This window comes from Danio rerio, chromosome 14, assembly GCF_049306965.1.
Source record: "Danio rerio strain Tuebingen ecotype United States chromosome 14, GRCz12tu, whole genome shotgun sequence".
NCBI classification, from domain to species: Eukaryota; Metazoa; Chordata; class Actinopteri; order Cypriniformes; family Danionidae; genus Danio; species Danio rerio.
Window position 1 is genome coordinate 49785382 of NC_133189.1, and position 18777 is coordinate 49804158.

The 18777-nt window shown below is 36.5% G+C and overlaps 1 protein-coding gene across 7 annotated transcripts in view; it reads left to right on the top strand.

The window, feature by feature from the left end:
* Positions 1-17379, top strand: part of atp8a1 (ATPase phospholipid transporting 8A1) — a 332848-nt gene extending 315469 nt beyond the window's left edge. For 4 of the 7 annotated variants that reach the window (XM_073922212.1, XM_073922214.1, XM_073922211.1 and 1 more), the window contains 2 exons: positions 3400-3491; positions 14181-17379. In XM_073922212.1, coding sequence (XP_073778313.1) covers positions 3400-3491; positions 14181-14278 — 190 coding nt within the window. In that variant the 3' untranslated portion in view covers positions 14279-17379. Of the gene's footprint in view, positions 1-3399; positions 3679-6264; positions 6301-14180 lie in introns of all 7 variants that reach the window. The other 3 variants (XM_073922215.1, XM_073922216.1, XM_073922210.1) reach the window with 2 other exon arrangements.
* The last annotated feature ends 1398 nt before the right edge of the window (positions 17380-18777 follow it).

The following is an 18777-nucleotide window of genomic DNA, read 5'->3' on the forward strand; positions in this document are numbered from 1 at the left end:
ACTCACCTAATTTCATGCGTATTTTAGGATATCACATTAAAAAAAAACACTGAATGGAAACACCAAGGTGCTCATAAATTTTAAAAATGCGCATAATAAATGTATGCACTCGATTAAGTCGGATAAATGTTTATTTTGTTTTTGAAAATATAGCGCTTTTACAATGTAGGTTAACATAGAAGTTCTAGCAAATTTAAACTGTCAGTCCAGTTTTCAGAGTTGAAGTTCAGTTTAGTTTAGTTCATAGTGGTTTAATTTTCACTGCTAAAAGATGAACTTTTACTCTTTTATTTTTAAACTTTGCGTCACAAATCAAACAAGTGTTCGAATTGTGTTTTAGCTCATATAAAATTACGACTGGTCATTGACCCTAATGCGATGTGACTATTCTGTATGCCCACACTGCGATGCCTATGTCATAATTCTATAATAATATCTAATGCAGCACAAAATGACTGTTGCAGGTCAGTATAGCCTCTTTCCCACTGTCATTCCATCTGGTGTGGTTCCTATTGTGTTTCCATGAGAGCCTGGTATGGCGTGACGTGGTTATAAGTTTTTATAGTCTGTAAACTAAATTCTAGGCATAGTTAGACAACTGTGCTAAGCTGTGCTGATAGAGTACATGTGCGCGAACAACTCTGTTGCTTAGTTGCCAATTTCTCCAACGCTGGCTAAGCAAAAGTGTGCTATTTTTGATTCTTTCTAACATTTAGGTTATGCACTTTAAATCTCGACTAACAAGCTATAAGTGTCCAGCAGTTGGCGCTGCAAACCAAACTCATGCGACACTGATGGTATTTGAAAACGGAACATTCTGTAGTGCATTTATTTACCGCTTAGGCCATTTAGGGATTTCTGTGTCGTCATACAGTAGACATCCTTTATCTTCTCATTAGTGACATGCAGTCTTGGCAATTTGTCATCACATGTAATGATTTTACATCTATTATGATAGTTCTAATGCTTTAACACTGTACATTTATGAATAATTTATAAAACATCTATGTTTTGTATTAGTCTGTCGAAGTGAGTTTGCCATGTATGATTTGATTGGACCTGAATCACAGTACTGATGATCCTATTTAGCCATAAGATCATCGGAGACAAGAAAACATAAACAAAAAATGACGCAGTAAAAGTACCGACATAACACTAAAAATGTACTCAAGTAAAAGTACAAACATTTATTAGACCACTACACTAGACTAAGTACAATTCCTGAGAAAAAACTACTCAATTCCAGTAATTTGAGGATATATAATTTGTTTCTTTACACCAAGTTCCTTTAAGGCAGGGGTCTCAAACTCGCGGACAATAGTTTGTGACCTCCTCCTTAATTTGAAAGTTTAATGTTAGTGCGGCCAGTGTGATTGATATGAATGGCACTTTATAGTGTTGAGTGTTGAGCTGAACGAATCCACCAATCACGGTGGGGTATATGGCTCTCGGGGGCAGGACATCGGCTGGGGCTTGACGCAGGCAGACTGGCAGAGAAACATTTCCCAATGAGTGAAAGTTGCTGCAGCGGTGCCATGGAGTGTTTTCTCCCGTGTCTGGCTGGCTGCCTCATTTCTATTGGGCACAAAGTTTTTTAAGTCGCTGCTCAGCGGGACATTATAAATATGTAAATGTATATAAATCACTGCTTAATTTGCCAGATCTTGCTGGATGTTGTTCTGGGAAATGTCAGATATTTGTATATTTCTTACCGGGATTTATTTTAATTGATTGGTGATGATAGTAGTTATGCACTAGTTAAAGCGAAATTCACGTTTAACTATTGGTCCTGAACAATATTTCTTTCTTGCGTTTACAATCACTCTCATTGGTTGGTGGTTATTGTTTCGCGCGCAGTGAGCAAAAAAGAAATCAAAGTGATGCGTACGCGGCAGGAGAAAAGAAAGGAAGGAACTCAATGCAGCCTATTGTAGTCGTCTGCTGTCACATATAGACACCTGTCCATCAGCAATAAGAGTCCCCAGTAACCGGACCAATTATAGGGTCGCACCGCTATTTGTGGGTCATTTGCATCGATCTACTTGCATTGCCTCACACAATGAACATTACGAATATTTCTATATGATGTAAACAAAACAACTGACAACAGCACAGTGTTGCTTCTTTTTCTGTAACAACAGCACGGCGGAAAACAGTAAATCTAATTATTATTATTATTATTATTACTACTACTACTATTCAATACTGATTTATTTATTTTCTGATTTTTTTTTCATTTTATTTTGTTCTAACAAAAATCCAATCATCTCAAATCAATTTTTTTAAAACACAAAATATGAAAAAAAAATAAACAAATAAAAAATGATAATTTATTTAATAATATAATTTATTTATTTTAATCGTATAATCAATTTCTTGTGGAAAACTTGATGCGGTCAAGCCTTAACCAGACTCTGCCTCAAGCAGCCCCCAGGTAATTTAAGTTTAAGACCCCTGCTTTAATGCAAGTCATTTCACTCGGTGACTATCTTCTATCTAACGCTTCTCAGGCAGTATGCTCAGGCATTCTGCTTAAATGGGGAATCATCACATTTTCCAAAACTGTTTGCCAAGCTTACGGTTGAATTTCATATTAGGAGTCACTAAAAAAATTTAATAACAACTGTCTCTTTAGTTTCATTTCTAAATGTTTGAATCACACAAAATCTGCAAAAACACACGTCTGGTCCGAGCCCCTCCCCCGGAGAATCTCTAGTCTATCGTGATCGCTGATGGGGTATATGCCGAAGCATGCTAATAGGACTTTTAATTTGCCAGTAACCGGGGTTAAGCGCTTCCGGCGGATTGAATGGCAATGCAAAATCCGGTGCATTTAAGTTCTGTTTTCTTTAAAAATCAGTGATCTCCACTAGCTGAGTGATATCCGATTTAAAGTGGGTCTCAGGTTGTACAAGAAGCACTGCATTAAATTACATTTCCCCTGCCATATCTTTATTATATGAGCATTTATTTTACCCCAGTATATTCAATGGAGCTTCTGCGCTAGCCTGCCGATTCTGAGGGGCGCGTGCGAGTTAAAGGCTTTTTGTCTTGTTTTACGCCTGAGCAACTAAATAAATGCTAAAGTTTATTTAACTGAATGTATTTTAATGACAATACAACATCGATGCTGTATAAGGAACCGTATAAAATGAGAAATAGTTCACAATAACAGGTCACCGGAAGTGTATCAGCATGGAAACAGCACTAGCTCGGCATATACCCTATTGGCTCCTGTACTAGAAGTTGGGGCTTCATTCGCCATATTGAGTTACACTTTTCCCGATTCAAAACTATACGAGTGACACGTCTTGTTGATGCATGCCTAAAGTAAATTCAAATCTTTGTATGTAAACATAAGTAACGATGCCCTGTTTCTCTCTGTGTCCTCCTCCACAGTTTGACGGAGAGAGCTCAGCTCCTGAAGAACGTCTTCAAGAAGAGCACCGTCAGTCTGTACCGCTCCGACTCCATGCAGCAGAACCTGCTCCGTACGTCAGCGACACACATGTGCTCCGTCAGCCACCGGCACACGGACGCAGACACACTGACACACACACATCCCACAATCCCCCTCTGCAGCATCACAATGCAGGTTCACCCACACACACAAGGCCTCATGGACGTGCAGCTGCAGACACTGACAGACGCACAAACCTGAACCCAAAACCATGACAAGTAGGTGAAAGCCGGCTGTAGTAGCCGAAAAATGTCACAGCTGGGCACTAACACGAGGGCCAACCTGGTGAATTGAATAACTGGGGATTGAAGCACATTCGGGAGTTCGTATATGAACACTGGAGAAGGTCACACACTCACAAACATATTGGTTTATCAATTACTAACATTTCCTTTTTGGATTTGCTGTTATTCTATACTTTTGGTTGTTTCATTTCAGTGGTTTTCGCATGGTAAAGCTGCAAGTGTTTCGATGAGATTGAGGAAAGCTTATTAAAAGTCTCAATTATAAGGGAGCTATATTAATAGGCGTTCTGTAGGATTGCAGAAATTATAATTCAACTTACCTTCAGTATTTATGTTTTCCAACACGAATCAGGCTCTCTAGGATATTATGAGTCCAATGGTTTTTAGGATCAAAAAAGTGAGGGAAAAAAAACAAGATTTTTGGCACAAAATTATAATTTTAGGGTGCACATATACTGTACAGATACTGTAGAAAAGTCTTGTCATCGATCCCAATTGTAAGAGGAACAAACAATAACTTGACTTCTAGTTGATCATTTGAAAAAGAAGAAAAGAAAGAAGAAAAGAAAGAAAGAAAGAAAGAAAGAAAAAAGAAAAAATGAAAGAAAGAAAGAAAGGAAAGAAAAAGAGAGGGAGGAAAGGAAGGAATGAAGAAAGAATAGAAAGAAAGAAAGAAAGAAAGAAAGAAAGAAAGAAAGAGAGGGAGGGAGGAAAGAAAGGAGGGAGGAAGGAAAGAGAAAGAAAGAAAGAAAGAAAGAAAGAAAATAGAAAGGAAAGAAAGAAAGAGAGGGAGGAAGGAAAGGAAGGAAGAAAGAATAGAAAGAAAAAAAAAGAAAGAAAGAAAGAAAGAGAGAGACGGAGGGAGGGAGGGAGGGAGGAAAGAAAGAAGGGAGGAAGGAAGGAAAGAGAGAAAGAAAGAAAGAAAGAAAGAAAGAGAAAGAGAGGGAGGGAGGAAAGAAAGAAGGGAGGAAAGAAAGAAAGAAAGAAAGAGGGAGGGAGGGAGAAAAGAAGGAAGGAAGGAAGGAAAGAAAGAGAAAGAAAGAAAGAAAGAAAGAAAGAAAGAAAGAAAGAAAGAAAGAAAGAAAGAAAGAGAGGGAGGGAGGAAGGAAAGAGAAAGAAAGAAAGAAAGAAAGAAAGAAAGAAAAAAATAGAAAGGAAAGAAAGAAAGAGAGGGAGGAAGGAAAGGAAGGAAGAAAGAATAGAAAAAAAAGAAAGAAAGAAAGAAAGAAAGAGAGAGAGAGACGGAAGGAGGGAGGAAAGAAAGAAGGGAGGAAAGAAAGAAAGAAAGAAAGAAAGAGAAAGAAAGAAAGAAAGAAAGAAAGAGGGAGGGAGGGAGGAAAGAAAGAAGGGAGGAAGGAAGGAAGGAAAGAAAGAAAGAAAGAAAGAAAGAAAGAAAGAAAGAAAGAAAGAAAGAAAGAAAGAAAGAAAGAGAAAGAGAGGGAGGGAGGAAAGAAAGAAGGGAGGAAAGAAAGAAAGAGAAAGAAAGAAAGAAAGAAAGAAAGAGGGAGGGAGGGAGGAAAGAAAGAAGGGAGGAAGGAAGGAAAGAAAGAAAGAAAGAAAGAAAGAAAGAAAGAAAGAAAGAAAGAGAAAGAAAGGGAGGCAGGGAAGGAGGGAGGGAGGAAGGAAGGAAAAAAGGAAGGGATGGAGGAAAGAAAGGGAGGAAGGAAGGAAGAGAAAGAAGGGAGGAAGGAAAGAAAAAAGAAAGAAAGGAGGGAGGGAGGAAAGAAAAGAAAGCAAGGAAGAAAAAAAGGGAGGGAGGGAAGGAAGGAAGGAAGGAAGGAAGAAAGGGAGGCAGGGAAGGAGGGAGGGAGGAAGGAAAGAAAGAAGGAAGGGAGGGAGGAAAGAAAGAAAGGGAGGCAAGGAAGGAGGGAGGGAGGAAGGAAAGAAGGAAGGGAGGGAGGAAAGAAAGAAAGAAAGAAAGAAAGAAAGAAAGAAAGAAAGAAAGAAAAAAAGACAAAGTAGAATAGAAAGAAAGAGAAAGAAAGAAAGAACAAGAATAAAAAGGAAAGAGAGAAAGGAATTGAGTTCATGTTAGTTATCTGTCAGTATAGCCTCATGAAAATGGATTTAAATGTAAAACAACAGTTGACACTAAAAGTAGATAAAGTAAAAACGTTTCTTTTCCTGAATAATAATATTTTACATTCTTTAGTTCAACCTGAAGCAAAAACCAGCTGAGAACCACTGGCTTTTTATTTCTTTCCAGTTTTACACTCATTTTTCTGTTCTGTCTGTTACCTCTCTTTATTTGCTCTATTGTTTTGTTTGTGTTTGCTTTTAGGTGAGGATGGGGGACGTTCAGTGATAGTCTGATCTTATATGCATTCTTACCCTTTAGCTCATACCGCTAAACATGATTACAGCTGCCTTACAAAAACAAAACATATTAACACCATAACCAAACCTGCACTGTCCATCACGTCCTTCCCATTCCCCACCTGTGCATGTGCTGCTGTGCTGTTTGAATTGTCAAGCAGAGCCGCATTTAATCATTTCAATGTCCCGCTGTCATTCCCACAATGCATTGCCCACCTCGGCCTCTTGCATGTGCCCCCTCAGGCCAGCAGGTAGAGGTCGAGTCGGTTGAGACATGAGGTGAGTTCTAGATGAGAGGAACAATCTCAGTGTGCAGTGCTGTAGAGAGCAGACCGTAGCCATAGATGCTGTTTTATAGGGGTACTTCAGCACTCATCCTAGAGCCATACAAGATGTAGAAGCCTCTTTTTTTCTTCAGTAGAGCATTGAAGAAGATTTATAGCTGAAACTTTTGTCAAAAAAACACATACAGGCAAGACAAATTGAAAACCCATGGGCCATGGCTTCTGATGATACAATACATTTTATGAAGCAAAATCCACAAGTGTTACTATTTAATATCAGCTCTATACATAGACTATGCTAGTTTTTTATCCTTAATTCTTGCCCTGCTTATATTTATTTGCTATTGCTTGTTATGTGTTAATTTGTTCTTATTAGTTGTATTGACTGTAAATTTATCTTTCAATTAGGGATGCACTGAAATTAAAACTCTTGCAAAGACGCTTGACCAAAAACAAAAATGCTTTGTAATAATATTTTATTAAATATTATCAAGATTAAAAATAAGTAATTTTATTCTGAGGTGAAAAGAATCAACATTTTATTGACAGTGAACCGAGCCAAGAGACCAAAAACAAAAATATTTTGTTATTATATTATTTATAAATAATAAATAAAGTAATTTTGTAAGAATTTGACTCGGTTATTATTATTATGATTGAGGGAAAAAATTGACAAAGATTTTAATGACCGAAAATTGAGACTGAAAGCAAAAAAATGCTTTGCAATAATAATTTATTATTTTATTAAATAATATCAAGTAATTTTGTAAGAATTTAACTCAATAATTATGATTTGAAAAAAAGACATTTTATTGAAAGTACAATTTTATTGGCCGTGAACCAAGTCAAGAGACCGAAAACAAAAATGCTTTGTAATAATAATTTAGTATTTAATAAATATTATCAAGATTATAATAAGTTATTTTTATTCTGAATTAAAAAAAACACATTTTATCGACTAAAATTTTATTAACAGAGAACCGAGTAAGGAGACTGAAAACAAAAATGCTTAGTAATTATATTGTTTATTAAAATAATAAATTAAGCAATTTTGTAAGAATTTAACTTAATAATAATTAAGTAGTTTGTATAATAAATAGTTTGGAAAAAAACTGACAGTCAAACTTTATTGACAAAAAACTCAAGTCAAGAGACCAAAAACAAAAATGCTTTGTATAAATAATTTAGTATTTTATTAAAATTATTAAGATTAATAATATAATAATTTTATTCTGAATTTTAAGAACACAATTTATTGAAAATACAATTTTATTGACAGCATACCAAGCAGTCTTAAAATAAAAACGCTTTGTAATAATAATTTAATATTTTATTAAATAATATCAGGTAATTTTGCAAGATTTTAACTTGATAATAGTTATTATGATGATTAAAAAAACACATTTTATTGACGGTAAAATTTTATTGACTGAGGAGTGAGTCAAAAGTATGAAAACAAAAATCCTATGTGATAATATTATTTAATAAAATAATAAATTAAGTCATTTTGTAAGAATTGAACTCAAAAATAATTGTGATTGGGGGAAAAAAATTGACCATCAAATTTTATTGAAAGAAAACTGAGTCAAGAGACCGAAAACAGAAAAGCTTTTTAATACTAATTTATTATTTTCTTAAATCATATCAAAATTAATAATACAAGTAATCTGAATTTAAAAAAACACATTTTATTTACAGTAAAATTTTATTGACAGCAAACCAAGTCAAGAGACCAAAAACAAAAATGCTTTATAATAATAATTTATTATTTTATTAAATCATATCAAGTAATTTTGTAATATTCTAACTCGATAATATTTATTAAGATAAAAAAACACATTTTATTGACTGTAAAATTTTATTGGCCGTGAACCAAGTCAGGAGACCGAAAATATGACAATTGCTTCGTAATTGTTTTATTTAATAAAATAATAAATAAATTAATTTTGTAAGAATTTAACTGAATAATAATTATTATGTTTAGGAAAAAAAAAATTGACATTTAAATGTTTTTGACAGAAAAGAGACCAAGTCAAGAGACCAAAAACAACAATGCTTTGTAATAATAATTTTGTGTATTAATAAATAATATCAAGTAATTTTGTAAAAACTTTACTCAATAATAATTATTAGGATAAAAAAACATAATTAACTAAGCATTAATTAATACATTATAGTGCATAAACACTCAAAACCTATCAAAACATATTTAAATTAGGTGATCGACACCCCTTTAATGTTGAACTGAATTTAGAAAAAAGTCACCTGCATCTTGAATGGCCTGGTGATGAGAAAATGAACAAGAAATGTTCTGATTTGATTGATCTATCCCTTTAAAATGACGAGTTTGAATAGATGTTACTTATTTTAATAGATTTAGTTCTGTTAATAGATTATTTAGTCTAAATCAAAGCACAGTAGATTTTTATTTTTTAATTTTGCTGTCAGATATCGTCTTCAGTAACCATATTTGAGGAAATGATCAGCATGGTGAATTGTCAGACCTGATGACATTCCCAGCGTTGTCACAGATTTGTTTTCTGTTTTCAGGCCACACACACTGCCAGAGCCTCTTGCCAGTTTCCCCACACACACATACACATTTGACTTTTGTTGTTTATTTCTGTAAGCAAGCGTCAGGATGTCCTGCATACTCATGTCATTGACCACAGACAACAGCCCTCCTTTAATCTGCACCAATACAAATATTTTCCACCGTTTTGGTCCCATTAGTCTGTATGTAGGTCATAGCGAAAGCTTATTAAGACAGACACACAACAACAGGACACTCCGAATGATCTGGACAGTGTTGAATCTACTTATATATGATAATACACACAATACTCCATACATGTTTGAACTATTTTATTAGGCAGTGCCTTATAATCATGCTTATTTGTCTTTTTACACTTGTGCACTGTTCAAATTTACTCCCCTTTTGGTATTTTAGGGATGAAAACCACTGAATCCACTGAATTCAACTTCTGCAAAAATACATCAGATTTAATATTATTTTTGCAGAAATCTGTTGATCAACCCCAGTCCTGATCAAAACTACTAAATTGTTTAGAAAATTCCAGGATTTTCACTCTTTAATTGCCAAATTCACAAATGAGGTCACTGATTTGGTGAAAAAACACACAAAATGATGTATTTTCAATGTAAAAGTCATTGTGGACTGGATTTTTTTTAACCTTTCTCATACTCTTGGACATGTGAACGATTAGTAACAACATTGGCTTTGATGCATTGTTAGACTTTTTCTTTTTCTTCCTAATTTACTGTTGGTGGCCCCATTGATTTCCATTATAACCACATTTGATGGTGTATAAATACAGTCTTTAGCCCCTTTCACACATACAAACCTTTCCGGAAAATTGCCGGCAATTTTCCGGAAAGGTTGTATGTGTGAACAGGTCCTTTTTGAAAATACCGGTAAATTTGTTCTGGCTATTTTCCGGAAAGAGAAGTTGTAACATTACTGGCAATTTGCCGGAATGCTGCGCTGTGTGAATGCAGAAGGAAGATTGCCGTAATAAGCGCGTGCACGTCTAGAACGTGCTGACGTGAGACGTCTGCTTTAGCCAATCACAACAGTCAGACGCATTTACGTCTGCGCGGTTTATGAGAATAAAAGCCTTTGAATATTTTTCCAGACACATTCAGCTGCTAGAAGTTAGTCAGATCACGTTTGTATGTTCTTCTTAATGCCAACTGTGTAAATAATCATCGATGAGATGCTTATGATAAGCCGTTGTTTGTGTACCTTCAAGCTTTGCGTGTGCCTGTGAAACAGCCTGTGAGCGCCTGCACACGCACATATTATGAACATCTCGACCTGCGAAAGTGATCCTGCGAAAGTTGTTCACAATATTGATCATCCACAGAGTTTTAGAATTTAGTCAAATGTTTACAAACACAAGCGCAGCCGTTTAAAGCTCATTTGTGGTGAATGATGTCAGAATTTACCGGTATTTTGGAATGGATGTGTGAATGCTCTTTTCTGGAAAATTTCTGTAACGTCCTCGCCTGTGTGAACAGCGCTATTTTCAATATACCAGTAAAGTCTTTCCGGAAATTTTCCAGATATTTACCGGTATCACTGTGTGAAAGGGGCATTTGTTTTTGTTTACTCCATGTAGTCCTGAGAGCTGAGATGCATATTTAGATTTTCTCATACACATCAATATAAGTGTGTAAAGGTCACTCTCAATCTCACAGACACAAATATCCACACTTTAATTTGCTGTTATACTACATATAAAATCCAGAAACACAGGCCGGGTCTGAACCGCCTACTACTCAGTAGCTACTGCATTTGAGTTTAAACGTACTACTCGGCTGTTAGAAAAGTGTGTTCTATATCGTATGAATGTGAAAAATATGAATGGAATTCGGACGTACTACATCCGCCATTTTGTCATGGTCACGTGACTTACCTGCGTCAGTTGCGTCCAGGGCCGGCGCGTCCATAGAGGCGACCTAGGCGGCCACCTAGGGCGGCAGTATAGAGAGGCCGGCATCTGCGACACCTCCCTTACCACCCGCGTCCTCAATTATGTCCGCGACACCTCCCTCAACATTGGCGTCCTCAAATATATTCGCGCATAAACGACAGAATAGAGAGGGTGGCGTCAGCGACACCTCCATCAGCACCCGCGTGTCCTCAGTTATATCCGCGCATAGGGCGGCAGAATTGAGGTCTGCGACACCCCCGCGTCCTCAGTCATATCCGCGCATAGTGCGGCAGTATAGAGAGCGCAGAGTCCGCGACACCTCCCTCCCTCAGCACCCGCGCGTCCTCAGTTATATCCTTGCATAGTGCGCTGGAAAAGAGGTCCGCGACACCTCACTTCATTTTCATAACCGGTCACTTTCGTTTACACATTGGGGTTGAGGGCGGCATGATCATACTCTGCCTAGAGCGGCAGTTCAGCTTGCTCCGGCCCTGATTGTGTCGCTTGACTCCTATTCATGAAGTCTCTCGCGGGGCATCAAGGGATATCGCAGCATGCATGGGATGCGCACTTCAAAATCTCGCCGGAACTAGTAAGTCATCCGGATACTTCTCGCATACTGATATTTGAATTCTATGAATTCTGGCATACTACTCGGCTCGCATACTAATTTTAAGCCCAATCTCAATTCTCAATTCTACCCCTTAGCCCCTTACCCCTACCCCTTGTTTTGTGCATGCCTGTGAAGGGGTAGAGGTGTCCCAATTCTCTTTAGCTTGAAGGGGTAGAGCTAAGGCCAAGGGGTATACACCCCTTCAAACCAAGATTTTTTTAGGACCACACACGAGCCCAAGGGGTTAGAAAAATTTCTCAGAATACACCATCCACAGCTGCACCCGGAAGTAAGGAGATCCACAAATTAGTATTTTTTTGTCATTATTACTAATTTTTACAACAAACACGTTTTAATATATTTATAACCACGTTTGGGTTTTACCGTCAAAATTTTACAAAAAAATGCTAAATTAAAAAAGGCACATTTTGTGATCAATAATCCCTAATAATAACTTCTGTACTGCAGTCCCACAACATTCTGACACTTGACTCTTGAATACCCTGTCAGAAGAGTCTAGCGGCTGTCAATGGGCTTTTTACAGTGTCTGCTATGATGTTAATGTTGCTGTTTACATAGATAAATATGGCCACTGTGTAAATGCACAGTACAGTTACAATCTTATTGTCACATTAGATCGTTATGATGGCATAATATATATGCCTTCAGTGATTTCCTGACAATACCACAGCAGTCGCGATTGTCTGATCTCACTCTGATGTGTGCAGGTGCTGTAGTGCTGTCCCAATTCTTATGGGTAAATTTTGAAGCTGTTTCCAAGGGGAAGAGGTAGGGGTACAAAAATAGAATTAAGATTGGGCCTTAGCGTTCTGTATAGTATGGAAGTATGCGGTTTCGGATGCAGCCTAGGCTTTTTTTTTTTTTGCACAGGCCTATTTAAAGGTTTAATGGTGCCCGACTAATAATTAACAGTAAAAAATTACCAATTCTACCTCTTACCAACAGGAAAAACCTCCAACAATCAAAAATGCATGATTATATGGTGGCATGGTTTTGCAGTAAACAAAATGTGGTTATAATGGAAGTCAATGGGGCAAAAACTGTCACCAATAGTAAATTTGAGAAAAAATTTAATGAAAATAAATTAAAAACAATGCATCAAAGGCAATGCTGTTTCACATGTCCGAGACTGTAATAAAAGGAAAAAATCCAGTCCACAATTACTTTTTATATTGAAAATATGTCATTTTGGGTTTTTTTCTTTCAGCAAATCAGTGACATCATTTGTGAATTGGGTAATTAAAGAGTTAAAATCCTGTCATTTTCTAAACAATTTAGTATTTTTGATGAGGACTGAGGTTGATCAACAGATTTATGCAAATTAAAACGGAAAAAAATGTTTATCTGATGCATTTTTACAGCAGTTTAAATTAGGGCAGGGGTGTCCAGGCTCAGTCCTGGAGGGCAGATGTCCTTCAAAGTTTAGCTCCAACCCCAATCAGACACACCTGGGCTAGTTTATAAAGCTCTAAGCTTTATAGAAACATCCTTGCAGGTGTGTTGAGGCAAGTTGGATCTAAAATCTGCAGGACAACGGCCCTCCAAGACCGAGTTTGGACACCCCTTATTTAGGGGGTGTTTTCATCCTTAACATAACTAAGGCCGCATTTACACTGCACTGTTCCAGTGACTCAATTCAGATTTATTTCTCCTATGTGGCACAGATCAGATATGGCCCACGTACGTGTAAGCAGGAACAAATCACATGGGTTCCAATTTACTCAAATCAGATTCAAGCCTTGTTCATATGTGGTAATTTATCCGATATGAATCAGATCTGCGTTCTCGTGTCTGCAGTGTAAGCAGGTAGATTTTCACCTGTCAATGCGAATCGTGTGTCATGAAAAACCATAGCGAATAACGTCAAGTCTGATGCTTTCATTTCAGAACAGACTTCAGCAGAGTCCCAAACCTTAAATCTCATACACGAGGACTTAAACAGCTTTCATAATGTCATATTGAGCAGGTATCAGATCATCTTAATGAGAGCGAGAGAGCACAATATCTGCCACATAACCAAGATAAACTAATATAAAACTAGTGCATCGCTACATCAGTTGCATAAATCACGCCATGGTCATTACATTAAGATGCCTAAAGGTTTCAAAAAGCCTATATATCAAAAGAAGATGGACAAATGAGAACCTTTCTGTCATAAACTATCGTAAAACAGCTGGTCAAAGCTGCGAACAGATTACATACGGAAATAGAGAAAAGAGCACTCTTTAATTATCAGCTGTTAGTCAGCGCCTGCTGTTTTTTTTTTTTTTTTTGCTCGTTGCGCCTTTGCCGTGTGCTATGTAAATGCAGATGATCTGATAGGAGTCATGTTTAAAAGATGATGTAAGCAGGTTCTCAAAAAATCAAATACAGTCACAAAATCGAAATTGGCCATCAAGATCTGCAGTTTATATGCAGCCTAAAAGGCAGCAAATTTGCCCAGAGTGTATCGTTGAGTTTTTTTTTGTTTTTGTTTTTTTTTTAGATCAAAGCATTTTCTAAAAATAAGATTTATCACCAAAAGTCATTCTGCTAGCTGAAACACAGAAAACATGATGACCAAATTAAGACTCAAAATCACCTCAGAGTGGTTTTAACATTCCCATCAGCACATAAGGGTTCATTTAAAATAAGTTTGTTTTATTTTCAAGTGGACACTCTGGTTTTGTGTCTATAATTTAAGGTTATTTTTCCCATCTCATGGATATTTATATTTTGCTTGATGTTTTGATCTGATTGTACGATTGTTAGTTTGATTGTTTCCTCTGTTTGTGCTGTTTCCAGACGGATACGCTTTCTCCCAGGACGAGAACGGAGTGCTGTCCCAGTCTGAGGTCATCAGGGCATACGACACCACCAAACAGCGGACCAACGAGTGGTGAGATCGGCCTCTGACTCCGCCTCCTCCCAGCGCTCAACTTTTAAAAGGCCCAACCGAGAGCCGAAGCCTGGCAGTTTCACTTTGGCCAACCTGGGGGCTTCTGGGTAACAACCGATACAAAAAAAACGGTGTTGGACGGTGAACGCGAGCACTGTGCTAGGTATATTTTTGGGCCGGCCTGCGGCAGTTTGGTTTCTGGTCTGTCAAAATGGAGGAGAAAAGCAGAAAGAATTGACTCTTGTCTCTCCTCCGCCATTCCTTCGGCCAAAAAAAAAATGTGGTGTTGATGAAGGGTTTTTGTTTGTTTGTTTTGTTTTTGACTGTGACTTCTTAATCATTAATGACACCCCCCTGTTGTTTTCTTTTTTATTTTGTTTGTGGCATAAACGCATCCCAGATCACCCGATCCAAAGAACATGATGAATGCGGTTCCTGTTTTAAAAGAGAAAATGTGGTTAGAAATCGTAACTAGATGTTAGCTGGTTGTTTTTACACTCCTTAAATGCTCTCTGCACTACTTTAATTCAGTTTTTGTTAGTCTAATCTATCAAAGCCTTACATTTGTTGTTGCCTTCAGCCATTAGTGTTTGTTTAGTTTCTTGCTTCGGCATTTTTTTGTATTTTTAGTTCTGTTTTTGTTTTGTTTTGTTTTGGTTGTTTCATCAATTTAGGTTTGTTTTAGTCTTTTTGTTTAATTCTTTTCATGCTGTATTTGTTTTTGATCACGTTTTTTTTCTTCTGTTTGTTTAATTTGTTTAGTTTGTTGCTTTTGTTTTAGTTTAGTTTTGTTTTAGTTTTTATTTAGTCTTTGTTTTTTTGTGTTGTTTCTGTTTTGAATTTAGCTTCTGTTGTTTTTCATGTTTTGTGTTTTTTTTTTTTACTCATTGTTTATTTTAGATGTTTTGTTTGTTTATTTACTTTTTGTGTGTTTGCTTGTTTGTTTTGTTTGTTTTTTACTTTATTTTGTCTTGTATGTTTATTTTAGATTGTTTAATGGCTCTTTTTGTATGTTTAAATTTAGCTTTGTTTTTTCATGTTCCGTGTTTTAGTTTGTTTTTGACTGTTTATTTACTTTTGTTTTGTTTGTTTATTTAAGATGTTTTGTTTGTTTAATGTTTTTATGTTTGTTCATTTGTTTTATTTTAGTTTTTGTTTTGAATTTAGCTTTTTTTTCATAATTGTGTTTTTGTTTGTTTTTTACTCTTTAGTTGGTTCTTGTTTTGTGCTTTGTTTGTTTTGACTTTTTACCTTTGTTTTGTTTGTTTAATTACTTTTTGTATGTTAGTTTGTTTGTTTTTTAAATTTGCTTTGTTTCTTTTTTATGTTTTGTGATTTTGTTTGTTTTTGACTAGTTAGCTTTGTTTTGTTTTTTATTTTTTGTTTTTTAGATGTTTGGTTTGTGTAATGGCTTTTTTGTATATTTGTTTGTTTTTTTTTTTGTTTTTTGCTTTAAATTTAACTTTTTTATGTTTTGTGTTTTTGTTTGTTTTTGACCTTATTTAGCTTTGTTTTGTTTGTTTGTTTTAAATGTTTTGTTTGTTTATAGGCTTTATTTTAGTTTTTTTGTGTGTTTGAATTTAGATTTCTGTTGTTTTTTATTATTATTATTATCATTATTATTTAGTTAGTTTTCCAATCAGTCAGTTTTTCGTGCCTGATTCTACACAACTCATAGCTTGCATGTACAGTATCTGCCTTTTAGTGTTTTGTTTTTTTTTTTTGTCTTGTCTTTTTACGCAATCTGGCAACAATTTGACCGCTTATTTGAACATGTTTCTGCATTCCACATCTTACACGGCTGCAATGATCACAAAGGTGCCTAACAGGAACTTTTTATTTTTTCCCACCCTCTCTCCTCAGTGAGATGGATAGTATTTTAGAAACTCTAGCTATAGCACGCTTACACATTAGACCAAAACAACGATGCATCAGGCTGCTTTTAAAGCTCAGCTCAGCCCCGTTTATGCGTCCGGCTCATCGTCAGAGGGTTTTAGATGAGAACCACATGGTTTATTTGACGCAGAACCGACGAAGTGTGAATCCCTCAAACATAAGTGCCATTAGCGTAGAGCAGGAACGGAGGATTTCGCCAGACCCACACAGTATCGACACAACTTTTGTCTCTATATAGTTATTTTGTGAATTTGTATTTTTATATTGGACTCCGTGTGACTTTTTTGGACTGATCTGCTTCGTAATGACGGCGTCGTTCCTCTTTTTCGTTTTGTGGTTGAGAAAGTGGTCGTGGTTCATGAGCTTCTGTCTTACTAGCGCTCGTTTCTTTGATGGTGGAGTTTGTGTGTTGGTTTTCTCCCCGTGGGAGAGCACGTTTTGTATTGTGTGTCTGCGCAGTGTGTGTCGTCTGCATGTGCATGTGTTGCGTGTGTGCGCGTGTGACTGCGTTGAATGTTCATTTGTATGCACAGTGTCCAGCTAACTATATTTGAATGGATGTGTGTGTGTGTGTGTTTGGCTGTGCTTGTTTTGTTCGTCTGCACGACTCCAGGTAAACTAACGGTGAGCTGTATGCTGATGCATGGCCCCGGTGTGTGTGAGAGAGTGTGCGTATGTGTGAGAAGCTCTGCTAAAGCTCGACTGGAGATGTTGCACAATGCACTCTTTATCTTTTATGTGCTGAGTATATCTAGTTGAGATCAGTTGCAGTATTATTTATCTGAATGGATGTACTGTGCGTGTTCTTCCTTTAGTTTCAGATCTCTTGTTTGACAGGCTTACTGTGCATTTGGTTCCTGAAGCTGTGCTTTTGGCCGAGTGTCATCCAACTTGTAGACACTGGACATACGAGGTGACGTTGGTTAAAGGCGGCTCGGACTGTTGCTTTCTAAAATCCCGTCTGATTGCATGAATGGAAAAGTCGTCTGGGTTTTTCGGCCTAAATGTTAATTGTACGCTCTAGTGTTGGTCACTTTAAAGAATGAAGATGCACTTTTCTATGGTTTCTCTATTGGGTGTTTGATTTGATTGGGTTTCGTTTATGTCTTTTTGGTTAAATGATTGTTTAGCATGTTGGAACTGCAAACTTTTAAGTGTTTTGTCTTTTAACTGCCATGAAGGACTACTGAAATAAACTTTACAACTCAAGCTGGACTTTCTCTCGTTATTTGTTGTATCAAGGAATTGCTCAAACAAATTCAAATTTGCATTTAATTGAAGTAGTATAATGCATCTATACTACAATACAATATATAAAGCATCTTAGGGGATCTGAGATGTACAATGGAAAATATAATGGAAGGTGCAATAGACGTTTTCAATGTTTTGTGACTTTGATTGTTCCTCTTATAACTTTTAATGGTGAAACCTTTGAAAATGTGACTTATTGACATTCTGCATAATTTTGTGCAACCCAGGCTCTTTTTGAAAACGGACCCCTTTATATTTTTCTTGAGATCCCGAAATACATCCCATGAGGTACATTTTTTTCGCAAACAGACCCACCCTCCCCCTTCCCTAAACCCAACCAATAGTGTTTTCAAAATCACAGATTGACCCACCCACTCACCCCCTTCCCCAAACCCAACCAACAGTTTTCAAAAGCAATCCAGAAATAGAAAAGCCCTCGCCTGATTTTTACCACATTCTCACCCTGTTATTTACTTCTTTATTTAATTTTTTTGGATTCTGTTTTTGTCTTACCCACTTTTTGGACTCGAACCCTGTCATCCTGTCCAACTTCTCTCTGCATCTTAAGTCCGCCGATGCACATGGCGAGCTACTGGACAAACTGGCAACAGCAGGAAAACCATCCATATTGAGGTAAGCTGGTAAGCGCGTTAAAGGGAATACATCTACCGTCCTGTAGCGTTTGTTTTAAAGACGAAATGAATCCATATGTTCCTCTAGCTACATAATTTGCCATCTCCAGAAATGGATATAGGGGTAAGTTTTCACAATGAGCCTATGTTGGTTTTTTGATCAGTTGACTGAGATGGTGTTGATTTTACAGTACAAAAACCTATTAAAAAACTACCCGTATTTTTTTCTGTTTATTTTTGGACTTATTTCTAACTTTTTTATTTACAATATTTATTTTTAAACAATATATTGGGTAAGACTTTATTTTGATGGTCCCTATTGCATATTTTGTTAACTAACCGTTGCATTGCATTTGCATTTACTTCTCATTTGAGTAACAGTAGACTGTCTGCTTGATTTCTGCTGATGCTGCTCCTTCAACAGACATTTAACTGACTATAAGAAACTTTGCAAGTACATGTCAACTTACACTAACCCTAACCTAACAGTCTACTTATAATCTAATGAGAATTAGTTGACATGTAGATGCATTGTAACTTAAATTCAACAAACAGACCATCAAAATAAAGTGATACTATATATTGTTTAAAACTACTGAAATGTCGAGAATGTTTAATTAGGTTTGTGTGTGTGTGTGTGTGTGTGTGTGTGTGTGTGTGTGTGTGTGTGTGTGTGTGTGTGTGTGTGTGTGTGTGTGTGTGTGTGTGTGTGTGTGTGTGTGTG